The sequence below is a fragment of the Labeo rohita genome, chromosome 21 (genome assembly GCF_022985175.1).
Source record: "Labeo rohita strain BAU-BD-2019 chromosome 21, IGBB_LRoh.1.0, whole genome shotgun sequence".
NCBI lineage: Eukaryota > Metazoa > Chordata > Actinopteri > Cypriniformes > Cyprinidae > Labeo > Labeo rohita.
In genome coordinates, this window is record NC_066889.1 from 21,394,205 (window position 1) to 21,417,082 (window position 22,878).

The following is a 22,878-nucleotide window of genomic DNA, read 5'->3' on the forward strand; positions in this document are numbered from 1 at the left end:
GAGTTTCTTCAGTGTTTTTTTTTTATTTTTATAAAAGTTATTTTTTACCACTGTAACAGAAGAAAGGCAAACTGGCAAAGCAGTTCTCATCTGTCCACTGGCCAAAGTATTGTAAAGATACAGCTGTGCAGTGTTGAGCTTCTTCCAGTCCTGGGACATAAAAACCATTATCTGGTTGTGCAGCAACAGCTTGGGTCGCTGGAAGCCAATATGTGAAGGTAGAGCTGCTCTGATCTGACCACAGTCTGTTTCTGTACAGACCGATCCATACATAATAATTATAATAATGTGTAACATTCAGTATCTGCTTGACGTTCTGTCTCATTCCTCACACTGGCCAGGTCTGTGTATTGTTCTCTGCAGTAGCTCTGAGCTCCAGTCCAGGTTGTATAATGATATACCAAAACATACTTCTGAAGGGAATCTGGTCTACCTAAGAAAAAAAAAAAAAAAAAAATGTTTATTAAATGTATTATTAATTAATGTAATAGATGTATGTAAAATTAAATTTATAGCTGTAAACAAAAAAAAACATTTTGAAAAAAACTTTCTAAACTAAAAAAATCAAAGAATGAAAAATGTAATGTCTTACCATCGTAGCAAACAAATATGAAATTGTATTCACATGATGAATCAAACCAGTTTCCATTAGAATCCATAAAAACACACAGTTCATTTCCATCAATGTTGTTCGGTTCATGATACCAGTTTCTGAAATCTCTCTCTCCTTCCTGATAGAAATCATTGTCTTCCAGTGACCATCTCCAGCTGTTCACATCATCATACAGTCCAATCCAGGCTGAACCATTGTAACTCCCATTAACTGTGTTAATCAGCCTGTTCATTTCCTCCATGTTATCAATGGTGGCCAGATCAGTGTAATTCTGTCTGCAGTATCTCTGAGCTTCAGTCCAGCTCATAGACTCAGACACAAAGTGATATTGGCGGGATGATGCTAATGCTGTCAAGGTGGAAAAAAGGATGATATAGATAAAAAGTTAATAAGATGTACAAATTGCATCATAAAGGTTCCATGATTTTGAACTAATAATAAACGTTTTTAGAATGTTTGTAGAGTAAAGAGGATTATAATATTAACATGAGACTAAAAAACCAAACAGCATATCTACTTTTTTTTTAACCAGTTACATTAAGTATGAGACAAATAATCTGTAGCAGCACTGTGCACACTACTTGTGTAGTGGTTTACTCTTAATTTTTTTTTTATTTCATTACAGTAATGAAAGTGGCAAACCTATGTTTTCTAAAACAAAAGCATAACAGAGGCACATATTATTACAGTCAGCTCAGAATGTACTAAATGTTTGTGGCCAGACTCTAGGGTCTGAAAGAAGTACTCACCACTGTAGCAAATGAAAGGTAATGCAATGTTGCAGTTTTCATCTGTCCAGCTCCCAGAGTCACTAAATGACACTGCAGTGCAGTATTCACTGTTTCCAGCATTATCTGGCTGTCCTGTCCTCCAGTTACTGAATGAAGAGTTGCTCTGATCTGACCAAGATCTGGTTCTGTACAGTCCAATCCAAACAGTGTAATAATCAAAAATTAATGACTGAACCCTGTAGTTTTCAGTCTCATTCCTGATACTGACGAGGTCTGTGTGATGCTCCCTGCAGTAACTCTGAGCTTCAGTCCAGGTTTTAGACTGGTAAACATACACATAACTTGTGCTAGCATTTGCTCTTCCTGTGGGGAATATATATGTAGATGTAATATATCTTGGTGTCATGAATACATTGTTCTTAAAACAAAAAAGTCAATAGCAGTTCTCACCATCATAGCAAACAAAGGGACGTGTTTGCGAGCAAAAATCTTCACTCCATCTTTCTCGATTATATGTCATGTACACACACAGACTCTGTCCATACAAGTTCACTGGTTGCACAACATTCCAGCTTTTAAATCCTCCCTCCAGTGCTGTATTATCCAGTGACCATCTCCAGCTGTTCATATCATCATACAGACCAATCCAAGCTTTGCCATAGAAAGTCCCACGTACTGTTTTAATAAGTCTGTTCATTTCCTCCATGTTCTCAATGGTGGCCAGATCAGTGTAATTCTGTCTGCAGTATCTCTGAGCTTCAGTCCAGGTCTTAGACTCAGACACAAAGTGATACTGACGGGTGCATGAAGATTGTGTGCAGGTTGCTGTAAGTTTAACATATAAAACAGAGAAATGCATTTGATTCTTCTCAGCAGAATTAATATAAAATATAAAAATAAAATATACTGAGCAAATATATACACTGACTTCTAACACCACTTTTTGTAATGTCTAAAAAGTAAACTCACTGTTATAGCAGATGAAGGGCATGCTGGATAAGCAGTTCTCATCAGTCCATCGGCCTAAATGACTGAATGATACAGCAGTACAGAGCTCAATACCCCACTGGCTAAAAACATGTTCACCATTATCTGGTTGTCGTGCTGAATTGGGAATAGCTGGTCTCCAGTCTTCATATTTGGTAATCTGACCTTTTGACCAAATCCTGTTTCTGTACAGGCCGATCCAAGCTTGATATCCACCTGCTATCTCAAGGATTCTCTGGTTTTCAGTCTGATTTCTCACATTGACGAGATCTGTGTAATGATCTCTGCAGTATCTACGAGCTTCTGACCAAGTTTTTCCATCATTGATTCTTGTGTAACTCTGTGTGGCATTCTCTCTACCTGAGATGTGAAATATATAACAAATTGTAAATATGCACAGAAAAACTCATGGAAAAATTAGTAACACATCTCATAAACATCAAACAAATGTCTTTACCATCATAGCAAATGAATTCCAGTATGTTGTCACACGGCAAATCAAACCAGTTTCCATCATAATTCATGAAAACACACATTTCATTTCCCCCTCTGTTGTCTGGTTCATGATACCAGTTTCTGAAATCTCTCTCTCCTTCCTGATAGAAAACATTGTCCTCCAGTGACCATCTCCAGCTGTTCACATCATCATACAGTCCAATCCAGGCTGAACCATTGTAACTCCCATTAACTGTGTTAATCAGCCTGTTCATTTCCTCCATGTTATCAATGGTGGCCAGATCAGTGTAATTCTGTCTGCAGTATCTCTGAGCTTCAGTCCAGCTCATAGACTCATTCACAAAGTGATACTGACGGGATGATGTCAAAGATGACACTGTGGAGAAAGTATCAAATTTTAGCATTTAAAATTGTTGACAGATCTGGTTACTACATAGAGATCTACTCACCACTGTAGCAAATGAAAGGTATAATGCAATGTTGCAGTTTTCATCAGTCCAGTTCCCAGAGTCACTAAATGAGACTACAGTGCAGGATCCTGCAGCATTATCTGGCTGTCCTGTCTTCCAGTTACTGAATGAAGAGTTGCTCTGATCTGACCAAGATCTGGTTCTATAGAGTCCAATCCAAAAATTCCGATAATAATAAAATAGATACTGGATTTTCTGGTTTTCAGTCTCATTCCTGATACTGACGAGGTCTGTGTGATGTTCTCTGCAGTAACTCTGAGCTTCAGTCCAGGTTTTGTACTGGTCAACCCAAACATAGCTAGCACTGGCATTCTGTCTTCCTGAAACATTTAAATATGGTATTAAGCATCCATGAGAGCTATAATCAAATGTAACTACTTTTTTCTCCGCAATTGTTACATATTATTAGTGAAAGACATACCATCATAGCAGATAAAACGCTCTATAGAGGAACAAACTGATGTATGCCATACTCCATTGCTCATATACACACACTGATTTTGTCCTCCAGAATTGTCTGGTCCTGAGTTATCCCAGTTCCTGAAACTTTTCTCTCCTGCCTTGAAGAAATCACTTTCCTCTAGAGTCCATTTCCAACTGTTCAGATCATCTTTGAGTCCAATCCAGGCCAAATCAATAGAATCGTCATTCACTGTGTCTGTTAGCTGAATTGTCTGTTGTTCATTTTCAATGGTGGCCAGATCAGTGTATTTCTCTCTACAGTATCTCTGAGCTTCTGACCAAGTCTTGGGCTCATTCACAAAAACATACTGACGGGGAATACTCAAGGCAAAGATGAAAAACCCTTTAAAGACAAGCTTAATCAGAAACTTTACAATCAGAAAATAATGAACTCAAATGGGTCAATATTAATAACTGTATTCTCTAAATGATTAAAAAAAAAATACTGTAACATCAGTAGCCAGTCAAATCATCATACTCTTATACAAAATGTCAGTTGATGATATTGAAATATTTTTTATCTTACCTGATAACAGAAGCAATGGAAACATGGCTGTGAAAAGTATGCACATTTAAAATCAATCAAATAATTTTATTTTCACTACTTATTACTTTAACATTTTAAATGCCAGGATGAAAAGCCATTTTAAAAGTTTACCTTTTGATTTGGAGCCTCGTCTTTTCTGCCACTGATTTTGTTTTAGATTATCAAACTGTCTTAATATTTATAGTTTTTTCAAAAATGGGAGGGATCTGTTTATCTGAACGCTCCTGACATCACAAAACCTGTTGGGTCACACAGCTGCTGTGTTAAATGTGCTCAACATAAATCTTCCACATTCTGCTGTTACATGAAACAGATGCTTTACATAGCAATTTTTTTTTTCTCTCAGAATAAGAATCATTTGACCTTTTTAACTGCAGATGTCTTTGTTGGTTTGTGGATATAATGTATAATATACTACAACTTAAAAACCATGAAGAAAGATTAAGTATGATAAAACTTCATACAGTATCAAATCATTTCTCATGACCATGTGGACCATAAAACAGAGGAATACATTTGCTAAATTACTAACAACTCAAGACTGAAGCGTAGAAGTTATTCCTGCAGCTCATTCTTTGATTTATCATTATGTTTGATCAACAATACCTTAGCAAATAGAATGACAAATTATTGCAGTCAGATTATACAATTAAAAGTTTGCCCAGGTGACATGTCTTATTTGTAAAACATCTAAAATATATCAGAAAATAATGTAAAATATCATTTAAAGTTCAGCATGGAGAACATGCCCATTTTTTGTGATAGTTCGATAAGCATGAAAGCTAAAACCATTTGCTTGTGTGCAGGAATGCTGTCCTAATCTCTCATAAACCAGTTTTACAATAGTTTCTCGAATGCATTGCAAAGTCTTGATCTGATAAACTCTTCCTTGAAGTTGTGTGTGACATTTTAGATGCTTGTAAATTTCACTCTCAGTCTAGTCAATGATTGGTAACAAATAAAGAAAATGGTCAATACAGTATGATTTCAAATAAAACAAAATCATCATTCTTTTAATTATTTACATTCAGATCAAAATATCACATTTTGTCAGCTATATTATACTGTACTCTAAATAATTTTCCATCAACACTGAAATTTAAGCAACATTGTATGTATTTTGATTTATAAACCCTTTCACCGGTTTAGAAGGTCCATTAAACAACACATGCCAAAGACAACATTTTGGAAAAACAAAAACTGTATCATTCACAACTGATTTTTGCTACAATTTTATGCACAAGTATTGAGCCCACAACTGCAGAGCGTTGTCCTTCTCCATCAGGCATTGATCTTACGATAGTCTCTCAAATTCATGGTGACGTTGCTGGGAAGCCCGAGCCTCATCAGCTCCTCTTGTAACTGAAAATATATGAGGTTTATGACAGTCATGTGTTATATATCATTCATATTGTTTAAATATCATTGATTTATTTCATTTATTTAAATTTGTTTACTAAAGAGCTTTTGAAATGAAATGTTTTTATAGAAATTTATATTTAGTATCAGTCAACTAAAAGTATAAAATACAATGTTTATGTAAAAACATGATAAATATTCATTACTGTAGGTAAATGAGCCATATTGACTTACCTGTATAATCACTAGCTCTTCAATCTGAGACTCTGACAGATTTTCTAGACTTGTAACTGTTACTCGCATTCCAGTGACTGATCAATAAAGTAACAAAATTACAAAACAGGTCAGATATTATTATAGGTTTATTACACTTATGCATTACAAGTTAACAATTTTGTATGATGTAATTGGGAAAAAAAAACACCCGCAATGTAAAACATTTTGGAGGACAAAACTTCTACTGGCTCAATTAAATGATGTAAACTGAATATCATTTGAACCAAACACAATTTTTTTATTGCAACAATCAACATAAAACCTTGGGTTTTGACCTCCAAAATTCTGCTTTTACAGTGCATTATGTGTTGAAAACTGCAGAAACAAAGCACAAAACTACACAAACATACCGTACTCATCTGAAAAAGTGGTTTGATGTGATGATCATCAGGTTCAGCAAAAAAAAAAAAAAAAAAAGGCTTGCATTAATAAAAATGTAGCACAAGTTGACATATAGTTGTAACGCCAAGCCAGCAGAGGGAGCCCTCACCCTAGGACTGCCTGCATGCTCCCTCTGCTGCTTCTACTGTTACTTCCTGTTTGACACTATTTAAAGACTGACCATGTGCTCTATACTTGGCGAAGTATTGCCAGTTTCACCTGCCTTACCGAGCGTTTCTATATTTACTCTGTTGGATTACCTGTTGCTACCTTGCTTTGTTTATGGACTCTTGAGTTTACGGATTACCCCTATTGGATTGTTTGCTGTTTCTGGACTGACTTCACGGTATTCGACCCACTGCCTGCTTTATCTCTCTGCTGCTTGGATTACGTTTATGTTTTGTATGCTGTTGGACTGCTTTTCTGGTTAACGACCCTCTGCCTGTTTCCACGTTTATGTTTGCTGTCGTTTGCAATAAACTTCTGCAATTGGATTCAAACGCCGCCTCAGCGTCCATGTTACAATAGTACACTTATGATGCAGACTTTTTTATTAATATTTTACAGAATCTACATTTACATCCACATTTCTGCTTTTGTGTGTAACAGCCTGTATGAACTTGCTTACCACTGTAACAGGCAAAAGGCAAACTGGCAAAGCAACTCTCATCTGTCCACTGGCCAAAGTTTTTTAAAGAGCTCAGTGTTGAGCTCCATTCAGTCCTGGGACATTTGCACCATTATCTGGTTGTGCAGCAACACTTCGAGTTGATGGAAGCCAATATGTGAAGGAGGAGCTGCTCTGATCTGACCACAGTCTGTTTCTGTACAGACCGATCCAAACATACCCATAATAATAACTATAATAACGTTTAATGGTCAGTATCTGATGCTCTGTCTCATTTCTTACACTGGCCAGGTCTGTGTATTTCTCTCTGCAGTAGCTCTGAGCTCCAGTCCAGGTCCTATATTCATTTATCATAACATACTTCTGAGTTGTGTTTTCTCTACCTAAGACAAAAACATATATTTAATTAATAATTACATTTGTTACTTTGTCTGTCCTTCTATTTTCATAATACATATATGTATACAACCCAATACATCTGTAGTATTATACTATCCAGAATGATGTTTCAGAGTGGTGTACTTTTTTCCCTACCACAATACTGACAGTAAAGTTTGTTGCGACTTTGACTTAGTGTAATGATTTACTGAAAGGAAACTCAATATGTACATGTACAAAAAGACATTTTAATTTGGAATGTCTTACCATCATAGCAGACAAAGATATAATTACTGTTACATGATGAATCAGCCCATTTCCCATTACTATCCATGTAAACACACAATTCATTTCCACCATTGTTATTTGGTTCATGATAGAAGCTTCTGAAATCTCTTTCTCCTTCCTGATAGAAATCACTGTCTTCCAGTGACCATCTCCAGCTGTTCACATCATCATACAGTCCAATCCAGGCTGAACCATTGTAACTCCCATTAACTGTGTTAATCAGCCTGTTCATTTCCTCCATGTTATCAATGGTGGCCAGATCAGTGTAATTCTGTCTGCAGTATCTCTGAGCTTCAGTCCAGGTCTTAGATTCATTCACAAAGTGATACACATGGGTTGATGCAGATGCTATCCAAATGGGAAATAGTGTAAAGATTAAGACATACCTTTATTTTAACAGTCCCTTAATTTGTGATGTGTCTCAGTGTTTAAAATGTTAGGTTTTTAGACTAGAGAGCTACTTACCACTGTAGCAAATGAAAGGTAATGCAATGTTGCAGTTTTCATCTGTCCAGTTCCCAGAGTCTCTAAATGACACTGCAGTGCAGTATTCACTGTATCCAGCATTATCTGGCTGTCCTGTCCTCCAGTTACTGAATGAAGAGTTGCTCTGATCTGACCAAGATCTGGTTCTGTATAGACCGATCCAAACCACTGAGTATATTGGAATTACTGACTGAACTCTGTAGTTTTCAATCTCATTCCTGATACTGACGAGGTCTGTGTGATGTTCTGTGCAGTATCACTGAGCTTCAATCCAGGTTTTGGACTGGTAAACAAACACATAACTTGTACTAGCATTCGCTCTTCCTGTGTGGAAACAATTTAAATATGTAATTTATCATGGAATCATATAAATTTTCAAATGACTGGTTAAAAGTCCAGAAGCATTTTATACCATCATAGCAGATGAAGGAAAGTCCAGAAGAGCAAAATGCTTCACTCCATGTTCCCTGATAATATGACATGTACACACACAGACTCTGTCCATACAAGTTCACTGGTTGCTGGACAAACCAGCTTTTAAAACCTCTCCCTAATGCTGTATTATCCAGAGACCATCTCCAGCTGTTCATATCATCATACAAACCAATCCAAGTTGATCCAAAGTAAGTTCCACGTACTGTTTTAATGAGTCTGTTCATTTCCTCCATGTTATCAATGGTGGCCAGATCAATGTGATTTTGTCTGCAGTATCTCTGAGCTTCAGTCCAGGTCTTAGACTCATTCACAAAGTGATACTGACGGGTACATGAAGATTGTGCGCAGGTTCCTGTGATTTTTTGTTTTTTTTACAGCACAGAAAAAGTGGGGCATGAGGTCACTGATAATGATAAACCATGATATTGTGAACAGATTAATGCAAACTAAATTTTGTGTGAAATGCATGTGCAGCCTATTTTAGGAGGACTTTGAAGAAGAAGAGTAAAAACTGTATTGCTGTGCTTGGGCCCCTAATTAAGAGTTGTTATATCTTTAGTCCATTTGGTGGAATTTTATTGTAAAAAATCACCATTATGGTGATTTAGTTTTTCTTGTTCCTACCATATAATTGGAAACAACAAAGCAAGTGAACTTACTGCTGTAGCAGAAGAAAGGCCTACTGGATACACAGATCTCATCTGTCCATCGGCCTGAATATCTGAATGATACTGCAGTGCAGTGCTGATATCCCTGTTCATAAGCAAGGTTAACACCATTATCTGGTTGTGCCTGGAACCCAAGAATTTGTGGCTGCCAGTTTTGATAACTGGTATTTTGACTGTTTGACCAAACTCTGTTTCTGTACAGGCCGATCCAGGCTGCTCCACCTGCTGTCTCAAGAATCCTCTGGTTCTCAGTCTGATTTCTCACATTGACGAGATCTGTGTAATGATCTCTGCAGTATCTACGAGCTTCTGACCACGTTTTCCAGTTATAGATTCTGATGTAACTCTGTGTGGCATTTACTGACAGCGAGTTGTCACATGATACATCATACCATTTTCCATAATAATCCATGTAAACACACAGCTGGTTGCCCCCACTGTTGTCTGGTTCATGATACCAGTTTCTGAAATCTCTCTCTCCTTCCTGATAGAAATCATTGTCTTCCAGTGACCATCTCCAGCTGTTCACATCACCATACAGTCCAATCCAGGCTGAACCATTGTAACTCCCATTAACTGTGTTAATCAGCCTGTTCATTTCCTCCATGTTATCAATGGTGGCCAGATCAGTGTAATTCTGTCTGCAGTATCTCTGAGCTTCAGTCCAGCTCATAGACTCATTCACAAAGTGATACTGACGGGATGATGCTAATGCTGTCAATAGAGGAAACATATTATTATTATCATTATTATTATTTTATGCATCAGACTATCCTAAATATTTATAATAGAACATTATACACATAATATAATGGAAAATATTTATAATAGAACAAACATTTTAGAATATCTAGTATTTTGTCTGTCTTCCTTATGCTTTAATTAACTTCTCAAATTTGTGTAGAATCTTATTCTCCAACATGATTAAAAATCTTATCTTTTTTTGTATTCCAAATAATACAGGTTTGGAATGACAGGAGGGCAATTAAATATTCATTTCTACTCACCACTGTGGCAAAAGAAAGGAAATACATAATTGCAGTTTTCATCAGTCCATTTTCCAGAGTCACTAAATGACACTGCAGTGCAGGATCCTGAAGTATCTGGTTGCAATGTGCTCCAGTAAGTAAATAAAGAGTTGCTCTGATCTGACCAAGACCAGGTTCTGTACAGACCAATCCAAATATTGGAATAATACAAATTATTATAATAATTCTGTAATAAATACTGGATCTTCTGGTTTTCAGTCTCATTCCTGATACTGACAAGGTCTCTGTGATGTTCTCTGCAGTAACTCTGAGCCTCTGTCCAGGTTTTGTACTGGTACACAACGAAAGCATAAGTAGCACTGGCATTTTCTCTTCCTGAAAGACATTTATATCACATTAAGTTTAGAAAGAGTTTGGTTAGGTTGTATTTAATTTAGTTCACTGTTTTATACATTTTAATAGAACAGCTCACCATCATAGCAGACGGTAACAAATCCAGCGGAGCAGCTTGTCGTATACCATAACCCATTGTTTATATAAACACACAGATTTTGTCCTTCATAATTGCTCGGCCCTGGGTTATACCAGTTACTGAACTCTTTCTCTCCCTCCTTGAAGAAATCACTGTCCTCTAGAGTCCACTTCCAAGTGTTCAGATCATCATAGAGTCCAATCCAGGCCAAATCAATGGAATCATCATTCACTGCATCCATTAACTGGATCGTCTTTTGTTCGTTTTCAATAGTGGCCAGATCAGTGCTGATTTCTCTCTACAGTATCTCTGAGCTTCTGCCCAAGTCTTGGACTCATTCACAAAGACATACTGACGAGAAACACTTGAGGTGAAGGTGATAAAACCTGCTGAATACACAGAAGTTTTTTTTAGTTGTGATGACGTGACCATGCTGCATGGTACTGTCTTAGTTATCTCTCTGTTACCACATATGCAGAATGGCTGACTACAGAATTTCCATTGCTACAGTGGCTTTGGTAAGCAAACATTATACTGATGTGTCAGTATAGAGGCAAAATGCAGTATAAACCAACAAAGTGGATATTCACTTCCTAGCCTGGTCCAATAGGCCACGTATTGATGACACATTTTGATTTTCTCAAAGTGACCTCTCCATCAGTGGCGTAGCGGATGGGCATGCAGGGCATGCAGTTCAGATTAAAATACAGATTAAATGTTATAGGCTTTATTTTTTCTGTTTTTTTCTTATTTTTTCTGTTTATTTGACCTGTTAAACGGCCTATTACGCCAAATAAACAGAAGCATGATTTTTTGTTTATTTGGCGTAATAGGCCATTTATAAGCAGAAATTGACTTCGGCGTGCATATGAAATGTAATGATCAGGGGTGTTGGGTAGGTGCATATTAGACTATATGTACGCCAAAACTGCGTATCCTAATATGCACGCCAAGTCAGTTTCTGTGTATATATAGTACGCAAAATAGACACAGAAATTAATGCTACTGATACGCATTTTTATGAGATCGGACTACTACGGAGGAACAGTGAGAGAGCGGTTCGAGCGAACGCTAATCAATTGTGAAAGCACCGACTCAAAATACTTATAGTGAAAGAAATGACATGGCTGGTTAATAGTGATGGGTCGTTCTTGAACGATTCGTTCATTTTGAACGAATCTTTAATGTGACTCGGGACGAACGAGTCGTCTCGGGGAGTGATTCATTCAGTCGTGCATGTGCAACATCCTATTAGGTTCTGTACTGGAATTAGTTCACCTGTTTCGAATCTTTGGGTTTTTCGAGTTGTTCGTTTTTATGGGGCTGTCACGTGATGAACAAACGACTCGAATCTGAAGACTCGAGATGATCCCCCCACACAACATTTCTGATAAATATTGTTGGATATTTACGATTTGAGATCGGTGCAACTTTCTTCCGAGCAGATTCAATTACTCTTAAAGGGATAGTTCACCGAAAAATTAAAAATTCTGTCTTTAATTACTCATCCTCTTGCCGTTCCAAACCCGTAAAACATTTGTTCATCATGAAATCCGAAAGCTTTCTGACCCTCCATAGACAGCAAGGGTCCTACCATGTTCAAAGCCCAGAAAGGTGCCATGAACATCGACAAAAAGGTCAATGTGACATCAGTGTTTCAGCTGTAATACTTTTTGTGCGCAAAAAAATAAAAATAATGACTTTATTCAAGCCATTTATTCTTTCAGAGCCTTAAAAGTTGTAGGACCTTTGCTCACTATGGAGTGTCAGAAAGCTCTCGGATTTCATCAAAAATATCTTAATGTGCGCTCCGAAGACAAAAGATCTTACAGGTTTGGAACAACATGAGGGTGAATAATGAATGACAGAATTTTCATTTTTGGATGAACTATCTCTTTAACACATAACACAGGAAAAACTGATAAAATAATCTTTAGAACCATCAGGATAATCCTGACTTTGATTATCTTGTAGTGTGTGCCCCACGTTACTTTACTTGCCATGTCCATGTTTGTATGAATCATGAGTACATTACATGTTCATACAGTATGTATAGTAGGACAACCATAGTTTATGAACTGTTAGAAAGTTGTCAGAGCTGTCTAAAGTTTACTAGTAAAATAAATGTACGGTGAAATAAGATGATGTTCTGAGATAATAACTGCATCATCAAACTTACTTGCCACGCACCGTTTTTGTCAAGTCGTAACATTACAGTGTGTGAACTCACTATGAACCCTGCTACAAATACCATTACAAACCATCAACCTTTAACCATTAAAACCATTAAAAATGTGGCATATTCCATTAGTATTGAGTGGTTTTAGTCAGCAATAGAAGATAGAAAGTGACAAATTAACAGTAGAGTCCCACAGGGTCCATTACAGTCTCCATTAAAACCAATAAATACATTACAAATTGTATTTGAAAGCTATGTCTGCATTCACAGGTGCCCTTTCTACTGACATGAACGTAGACATGAACGAACACTTTTGAAAGACACACAGACTGAGGTCATTCTTATTTTAAAGTAATTCAAAGTGACATCATTGTACCCAATTTACCCATAAAATATTTATAGTACTGTACTTAAGGTATTGACATGTATCTTTTATGGTCCAAAGTTGCCTTTTTAAGGGCACCACCACAGTGAAAAGCAGTTGTACCTCAGTCTATTTTTGCAATTTTGGTTACATTTTTTTTTGATAGTCCACTTGCAGTTGCAAAGTTACTTACTGTTAGTAGAATGTCTAAAGTGGACTATCAAAATAAAGTGTTACCCATATTTTTCCTGACAGTGTAAGGACTAATGTAGTTAGCCGAAATCAGGAGACTACACCATATAATGACTCTTTTATTTACATTGTGTCACTTTGTTGGTGAAGGTAAACATAACACTGTACACCACACTTTTCACTATTTGTGAATCGCAGCAACTGTAATCATAATTGTGTTTCAACACTTCTGCATGTATAGTACTTGTTTCATATGTAAAGACATGCCCTTAAAAACTGAATGTTAAAACCAGAGGGTCAAAAACAGGTTAGAAAATTGACATTTATATCCACCATTTCCCTGAGTAACAAATGAACGCCATCATGATGGGTTCTGTCTTCCATTTGGGTGCTCTCTTGTTCCGATCTCCATAGAAATCAGTGTTAAAACTGGGTAAAAAGATAGACTGAATTAATTAAACTGAAACTTTTTTCAATACAACTAAATATAATGTGTGCAAAGTTGTATCTATTGCATAATATTTTTGGTCCCACTTTATATTAAGTGGCCTTAACTACTATGTACTTGCATCAAAAAAATAAGTACAATGTACTTAATGTGGTAATATTGTATTGCAAAACACTTTTGCTGCTATTGAGGTAGGATACGGGTAAGGTTTAGGAGAGGTTTGGTGGTATGGGTAGGTTTAAGGGTGGGTTAAGGTGTAAGGGATGGGTCAACAGTGTAAAATGTACAAATGTATTTACAGAAATTAATTACAGATGTAATTACATGCAGGTATTTTTAAAATCTAAGTACAATGTAAATACATGTAAGTACACAAGTACATTGTATTAAATGATTAATTTTGATGTAAGTGGGACCATATTTTTCAATTGGCACTGATAACAATGGACACATACATATTCGTTTTTCAACTTGTGTGCTAGAACCAAGTGTGCCAGACACATTCCTGAAAAGTGAAGCCAAAACATTTTAATCTCCCCCTGCTGCAGTATAGGTCATAAACCCTACCCCCTTCATGTAAACAAATGAGACATTCAAAATGTCAAACTTTATTTAACATTCAGTACCACTGTTATGCATAACTTCAAAACAAACACAAAATCCCCCATCATCCTATATATGATGTCAAAAATCACTGAAATAATATAATGAGTATATATTGAGTATAATGTTACTGTTTTCACCTGATATGCCTTTACATGAAAAAAGCGATTGATTAAAATATGCATAAGCCCAATTTCCCATCATTCTAATGTTAAATCAAGCCACAATCATTTTGATACAAAGCCTTTCACTGATTCAGTAGGTTTATTGGAACATCCTCTGTCAGGGATTGATCATCCGATAGTCTCTTAAATTCATGGTGACGTTGTTGGGAAGTCCGAGCCTCATCAGCTCCTCTTGTAACTGAAAGTACAGTATATGAGCTTTATGATAATCAGGCACTGATATGTCAGTCATGTATCAAATGTATTTAATTTTATTCAGAATTAAAAGTATTTATTGCACTGTTGCCTAGAGATCTTTCGAAATGAAATGTTGGTATAGAAAATCATATGTAGTATCAAGAAAGTGAATAAAATGTAAGATGCAATGGTAAATATTTATGTAGGTAAATTAGTCATATTGACTTGTACTTACCTGTATAATCACAAGCTCTTCAATCTGAGACTTTGACAAATTTTCAGACTTGTAACTACTAAAACTTGCATTAAATCACTGGTCCTTTAAAAAAAAAAAACTTTATTTAACATCAAGGTCAGGTGTTAAAATGAACAATTATTACACCCATACTGTAAAAGATTTTAGAGGTCAAAACTCAACAAGTTAACTTACTATATTTTTTTTTTTCTCATTCTCAATTAAATCATGTAAACATAAAACACCAAGACCTTCAAAATCTTTTACAGTGCATTATACATTTAAATTTACTTAAACATACCATACACGTCTGAATAGGTGGGTCGATATGATGATGATCAGGTTCAGAAAAACAAACAGAAGGCTTGCATTAGCAAAACTTTGGCAGAAGTATGACTTGCTACACTCATTATGCATTTTGTTTATTTTTATTTTACAGAATCCACATTTACATGCATTTTCTTGTTTTTGTGTGCAACAGCCTGATTATTCTTTTATTTCATTAAAGCAGGTATATTTGCTCACCACTGTAACAGAAGAAAGGCAAACTGGCAAAGCAGCTCTCATCTGTCCACTGACCAAAGTATTGTAAAGACACAGCTGTGCAGTGTTGAGCTCCATTCAGTCCTGGGACATTTGCACCATTATCTGGTTGTGCAGCAACACCTTGAGTGTATGGAAGCCAATATGTGAAGGTAGAGCTGCTCTGATCTGACCACAGTCTGTTTCTGTACAGACCAATCCATACAGTATACCCATAATTTACATAACGTGTAAGGGCCAGTATCTGTTGACGCTCTGTCTCATTCCTCACACTGGCCAGGTCTGTGTATTTCTCTCTGCAGTAGCTCTGAGCTCCAGTCCAGGTCTTTCCCTGAGATACATAGACATACTTCTGAGTGGCGTTTTCTCTACTTGAAATAAAAACATAAATGTAATAAGTTTTAAATTCACACTTTTACATTACAATACACTGACATTTACCATTATTTTTAAATTTACAGCTTGAAAATCTTTATTTTGCTACAAGTGCCTGCTTGCATCTACAAGACACTCTATAAACCTAACATTTTTGGGTGGTACAATTGGTTTTTGACCAAGACCAACTAAGCCAAGCCTTCGCTGTGTTGAGACTTTGACTTAGCATCTAGTGTTTTACCAAAATCAACATGTCAACATGTAAAAATAAAAAAAAATTCAAATGGAATATCTTACCGTCATAGCAGACAAATGAGTAATAATAGCCACATGAATAATCAAACCATTGCCCATTATAATCCATGTAAACACACAGCTGGTTCCCTTCATAGTTGTCTGGTTCATGATAAAAGTTTCTGAAATCTCTCTCTCCTTCCTGATAGAAATCATTGTCTTCCAGTGACCATCTCCAGCTGTTCACATCATCATACAGTCCAATCCAGGCTGAGCCATTGTAACTCCCATTAACTGTGTTAATCAGCCTGTTCATTTCCTCCATGTTATCAATGGTGGCCAGATCAGTGTAATTCTGTCTGCAGTATCTCTGAGCTTCAGTCCAGGTCTTAGACTCATTCACAAAGTGATACTGACGGGATGATGCTGATGCTGTCAGGGTGGAGAAAAATGTAATAATGAAACATGTTTAATCATGTCACACATGTCATACATCTTATTGTTATTTGTTACTTTGACTCACAGTTTGAAAAATAGCAGAGGTTTTTTTTTCAGTCTAAAGATCTACTCACCACTGTAGCAAATGAAAGGTAATGCAATGTTGCAGTTTTCATCTGTCCAGTTTCCAGAGTCACTAAATGACACTGCAGTGCAGTATTCACTGTTTCCAGTATTATCTGGCTGTCCTGTCCTCCAGTTACTGAATGAAGAGTTGCTCTGATCTGACCAAGATCTGGTTCTGTACAGTCCAATCCATGCAGTGTAATAATTTGAAAGTAATGACTGAACCCTGTAGTTTTCAGTCTCATTCCTGATACTGACGAGGTCTGTGTGATGTTCTCTGCAGTAACTCTGAGCTTCAGTCCAGGTTTTGGACTGGTAAACAAACACATAACTTGAACTAGCATTCATCTTCCTGTGCAGAAATAATTTAAATATGTCAGATATCATGAAATTAAAAAAATAAAAATAAAAAAAATGTTTAAATTACTGGTTAAAAGTTCAGTAGCATTTCATACCATCATAGCAAACAAAGTAAAGTCTATAAGAGCAAGAGGCTTCACTCCATCTTCCCCGATAATATGACATGTACACACACAGACTCTGTCCAAGCCAGTTCACTGGTTTCTGAACATACCAGCTTTTAAATCCTCCCCCTCTAATGCTGTATTATCCAGTGACCATCTCCAGCTGTTCATATCATCATAGAGCCCAATCCAAGTTGATCCATAGTAAGTGCCACGTACTGTTTTAATAAGTCTGTTCATTTCCTCCATGTTATCAATGGTGGCCAGATCAGTGTAATTCTGTCTGCAGTATCTCTGAGCTTCAGTCCAGGTCTTAGACTCAGACACAAAGTGATACTGACGGGTGCATGAAGATTGTGTGCAGGTTCCTGTGAATTGTTTCACAGCACAGAAAAAAATAGTTGCCATGAGCTGATAATTGATGCACCAGTAAACAATGATATTGTGAACAAATTGTCATTGTACAAATTTGTTTAATTAACAATTTTTCTGTCATGATTACATACCAAATGCAATGGATTGATATAAAACAGATTAAATATGTTGTATATTTGTTCAAATTTAGAGAAAGTTGTTTGAATTCAAAGGTGTTTGTTCTCATTCTAGCAAAGCAAGTGAACTTACTGCTGTAGCAGAAGAAAGGCATGCTGGATACACAGACCTCATCTGTCCATCGACCTGAATATCTGAATGATACTGCAGTGCAGTGCTGATATCCCTGTTCATAACCAAGAGAAACTCCATTGTCTGGTTGAGCTTGTATGCCAAGAATTTGCGGCCTCCAGTTTTGATAACTGGTATTTTGACTGTTTGACCAAATTCTGTTTCTGTACAGTCCGATCCAGACTCCTCCACCTGTTGTCTCCAAGGATCCTCTGGTTCTCAGTCTGATTTCTCACATTGCAAGATCTGTGTAATGCTGTTTGCAGTATCTATGAGCTTCTGTCCAATTTTTCCCATCAATGATTCTGATGTAATTTTGTGTGGCATTCACTCTACCTGAAATAACAAATATGACAAATACATGCAAATGTTGGGACACTGAAAATAAAAAAAAAATCTAATTTATATAGAAATGGACCTTACCATCATAGCAAATAAACGACAAGGGTAGGGAACATGATGCATCAAACCATTTGCCATAATAATCCATATAAACACAGAGTTCCTTCCCCCCAACATTGTTTGGTTCATGATACCAGTTCTTGAAATCTCTCCCTCCTTCCTGATAGAAATCATCGTCTTCCAGTGACCATCTCCAGCTGTTTACATCATCATACAGTCCAATCCAGGCTAAGCTGCTATAACTCCCATTAACTGTGTTGATCAGTCTATTCATTTCCTCTGTGTTATCAATGGTGGCCAGATCAGTGTAATTCTGTCTGCAGTATCTCTGAGCTTCAGTCCAGGTCTTAGATTCATGCACAAAGTGATACTGGCGGGGCGATGTTAGTTCTGTGAACAGCAGAAAAAAAAAAATCCAGAATGACCTAGGCCTTTGACGCACTAAATGATTTTCTGTCAAACAATTTTTAGCCTTATAATCCTATGAACACACACTGGTCAAAGTTGTCAGATTTATTTTTTTGCACACATTTAATGAAATAATCATATTCTAAATGATATGATTAGTATTGAGTGAAAAGTTGAATTGAAAATTGACAAAGTAAAAATTGTTCAAAGAAGTTCACATGATCAGTGTCCGGTTTTTTTGCTTATTTGATCAATGGTCTACTTTTGTGGCATGTTTTTGGGTGCCAAGTTTCAGCAAAAACCAGCAAAGGACCAGCTTAAACCAGCATCAAAACCTACATAACCAGCATTCCAGATACCAGCATATGTTGTTTTTTTCTAGGAATAGATTACTTTTTGACAAAAATAGTATGTGACAGGTAAATGTTCTTACGCAGGTGCAGAACACACATTTACCGGGTTTTGATTTTGAGGATGCTCCATATTAATTGGGACTAGTTAAATAATTGTAATGACACTGCACCATAGAGGATTTTTTTGGACAAAAATAGTTTGTGACAAGCACAAGAGCATCTTGTTCATTAATGGAACATCCTATCATTTTTGGGGATCAATGCTACAGATTTACTTATTGAATTATTGACCTCAAAATAGTGCAGAACAGTAAATATTTCTTTTTCATGTTGTATTGTAAAGCTGTAATTTTAAATTAAATATATTTTGATTTTTGGACCATTTTTTCTGAAATGAATCACGATTAATCCCACCTAACATCGCAATTTTTAATTCACAAAACATGTCTTGCAATACTTTCAAATCAAGGAACAACATCTGTAAAGTATATTTTTGACATGATTTTCATGCCATCTTTAGAAAATGACTGAAGGCAAGTATCATCTGATACAAACTCTTGTCTCTATGAATGTTCTGAATGTTTTTCATGGCCCTATAGCCATTCAACATTTCAGTATAATTAACAGCTTTCAATTTAACATTTATTAGACTTGTAATTTAAGTGAACTTTAAACAATGTTCACATAAACCCATTATACTAACTGTGCCCTTCAGCAAGAAACATTAACACTAAACACAAACACTAAAATCTAAATTAAATAAAATATGAAAAAAGCACAAATGTCAGGGCATGTGAAAACTTCTTTTCGGTGCCAAAACAGTTTCAGACCACAGAGCTGGTTAATTTTTTTGGCTGCTTTGCAAGCAGTTCTGCCTGGCAACAAGATGGAACTAATGCTTTAATTGTTACTCTTAAATAATAAAGGGGGACATGCACTCTTTTTTCAGTCAGGTTGCAGTAATCTTTTCCTCAGTCCACATTATCTGATGTGTACGACTCAATTACATCAATTTCATTTAATTTAATTATTTAAGTACGGTCCAATACACAAACAATAAATCAAGTAATTTTAAAATTCAAACTAGAGTGTACCTAAACATGGTGTTTTAGGACACCAATTACGCAATCCATTTAAGGGAATGAGCAGTGTTTCAACCAGACTGAATCAACTTATTTTAGGTTTCAGTTTTGTTGTTCACATTGTACTAGTAAAACAATACATTTAGCAATGCTTAATTTGAGCCAGAAAATGTTCCAGAATGTCAGTATTTGTTTTTAAATAACAATCCATTCAAGTATAATTTGCATTAGATCGTGTTTGATTTATATCAGAACACATAATGCAAGCGTGGGTTTATGTAGATCCATTCCTTTCCCACTATTGGTCCTCAGCATATTTTTGACCAATCAAACATGGTGCATATTGCAGGTTATAGATCCCAATCCAGATCATTTATAAAGAAAAATACACTCACTTAACATATTCTTTAAAATATCAGATAGTTGAAGACATGGTAAGTCATTTTTGTGAATATTTTGAATAAAATCTGAAAACCGAAAGAAACCGGAAGTCTGTCATACAGCACTATAGTGGCTGAGGTGTCAATGTAAACAATAGGAAAACAAACAATAAAGTGACCATTCTAAAATAACGGTCATTTCAAATGTTTATTTACACTTGGGGGTCAGATAGAATATTTTAAACTCACCAGTGAAAGGGTTAAATATGATACAGCGCTTTAATAGGCTATAGAAGAGCATGCACTACGAGCACAGTGTAACAGCTGACAGGACAGGAAGATTTGTTTTTATTGACATATGACAAAACAACATCTCATCTGTCTGCAGTTCACTGATGTTCTACTAAAGCTCTGATCGTCACCGGTAAAGTTTCCGTGCTTCTAAATAAATGCAGTTTTTAGTGGTTGTGGGTGGGGTGGCCAAACCTAGACCCATCCCTGTGTTAACTGTGTTAAATATTTTTAACGCGTTAAAATGAAAAAATGAATCGCATCCGTTAACATTGCTAATTTTGACACCACTATTTTAAATATAGTCTCAAACTTTTGGACCCCATAATGTATGTTTTCTTGAAAATTGTGCATTGAGGCAATAGACGATGGATGTCATTAATTAGTATCCAAAGTAAAAAAAAATATTAATATCTTCTCACCACTGTAGCAAATGAAAGGAAATGCATAATTGCAATTTTCATCTGCCCATTTCCCAGAGTCACTGAATGAGACTACAGTGCAGGATCCAGCAGTATCTGGTTGCCATGTGCTCCAGTAAGTAAATGAAGAGTTGCTCTGATCTGACCAAGATCTGGTTCTGTACAGCCCAATCCAAGCATAGTCGTTATAAGTCGTAATGGACTGGACCTTCTGGTTTTCAATCTCATTCCTGATACTGACGAGGTCTGTGTGATGCTCTCTGCAGTATCTCTGAGCTTCAGTCCAGGTTTGGGCCTGGGGAATGAAAATATAAGTAGCACTGGCATTTTCTCTTCCTGAAATAAATGAATGCCGTAATAAAATTAGAGAGAGGTTAGTTTGGTTGTTTTCAGTTGTTTTCAGACCATTGCCATGCACATTATAATGAAACAGCTTACCATCATAGCAGACAAGAGGATAATATGAACCGGTGCAACTTGTTGTATACCATATCCCTCTGAACATATACACACATAAACGTTCACCAGAATTGTCTGGTCCTGGGTTATTCCAGTTCCTAAAGTCTTCCTCTCCTGCATTAAAAAAGTCACTGTCCTCTAGAGTCCATTTCCAACTGTTCAGATCATCGTAGAGTCCAATCCAGGCCAAATCAATGGAATCATCATTCACAGTGTCCATTAACTGGATCGTCTGTTGTTCATTTTCAATGGTGGCCAGATCAGTGAATTTATCTCTACAGTATCTCTGAGCTTCTGCCCAAGTCTTGGATTCATTCACAAAGACATACTGAGGGGCACACAGCGTGAGGGACTTAAAAGAAATGCTGAAAATATTATTGACTCCAGGTGGAGATACAAAAAAAAAAAAAAAAATGCACATTCTAAAGCACATTTTTATAAAGCTGAGTCTTCTTAAACTGTGCTGATTTCTGTACCCAATGAAATACTCTCTAGAATGAGAATATGTCTTTAATACTTCCTGCAACCAACTAATAAATAATGTTTATGGCTGACTTAAATAAAGCTTAATTGACTTAAATTTGTTTTTTAAATATGCTAAAGAAAAGAAAACTGCACACTACAAGGAAATAGTTAATGTGGGCAAGTGACATAACCGGAGTTGCAGCTTAAGACCAGTAACACCATTGACACCAAATATCGCAACAAATCTACTGGGCGGGGGTTTGATTGTTCAAAAATTGACCACTGCAAGTTGCTGATGGTTTTTAAAATGTTTGTTTGTTTGTGCCTCAGTACCAATAGTCAGTTTGTGTGCAATGTGTCCATATTTTTCCAATTGAACCATCTAAACAATTTCACAATAAAAAAAATTCTGAGGAGAGTGAAAGACAAGAGGATGACGATTTGGTTTCGGAATGAAATGCAACAATACCTTTATTGAAAATATTTGGATTTTGAAAAGCCTGTTGACTTTTGCCCTTTATCCAAGGTGATTTTGAAAATTCTTTTTATTTGGTTGCAATGTATTTGCAGATTTTTAGTTTGTCATGTTTAAAATTTGTGGAAGTTATTTGTTTTATAGTTTTATAGTTTTATATTAGACCTATAGCATGATGTATTTTTATTTGTTTTGTTAATAAAAATTGTGTTTAATTGTAACGTGGGGAAAAATGTGAGCTTTTATTAACAGGACGAGACAGAGACATGGTCGAACAGGCAGGGTCAGC

The 22,878-nt window shown here is 36.2% G+C and overlaps 1 protein-coding gene across 1 annotated transcript in view; it reads right to left on the reverse strand.

The window, feature by feature from the left end:
* LOC127152158 (macrophage mannose receptor 1-like) overlaps positions 1 to 21,994 on the reverse strand; it is a 48,037-nt gene extending 26,043 nt beyond the window's left edge. Inside the window, exons 1-7 of the mRNA XM_051092661.1 lie at positions 21,629 to 21,994; positions 21,191 to 21,526; positions 2,789 to 3,163; positions 2,314 to 2,691; positions 1,795 to 2,169; positions 1,363 to 1,707; positions 815 to 961 (exon numbers count right to left, since the gene is read on the reverse strand). Of these exons, the coding sequence (XP_050948618.1) occupies positions 815 to 961; positions 1,363 to 1,707; positions 1,795 to 2,169; positions 2,314 to 2,691; positions 2,789 to 3,163; positions 21,191 to 21,526; positions 21,629 to 21,869 (2,197 nt within the window). The 5' untranslated portion in view covers positions 21,870 to 21,994. The remainder of the gene's footprint in view (positions 1 to 814; positions 962 to 1,362; positions 1,708 to 1,794; positions 2,170 to 2,313; positions 2,692 to 2,788; positions 3,164 to 21,190; positions 21,527 to 21,628) is intronic.
* Between the last annotated feature and the right edge of the window lie 884 nt (positions 21,995 to 22,878).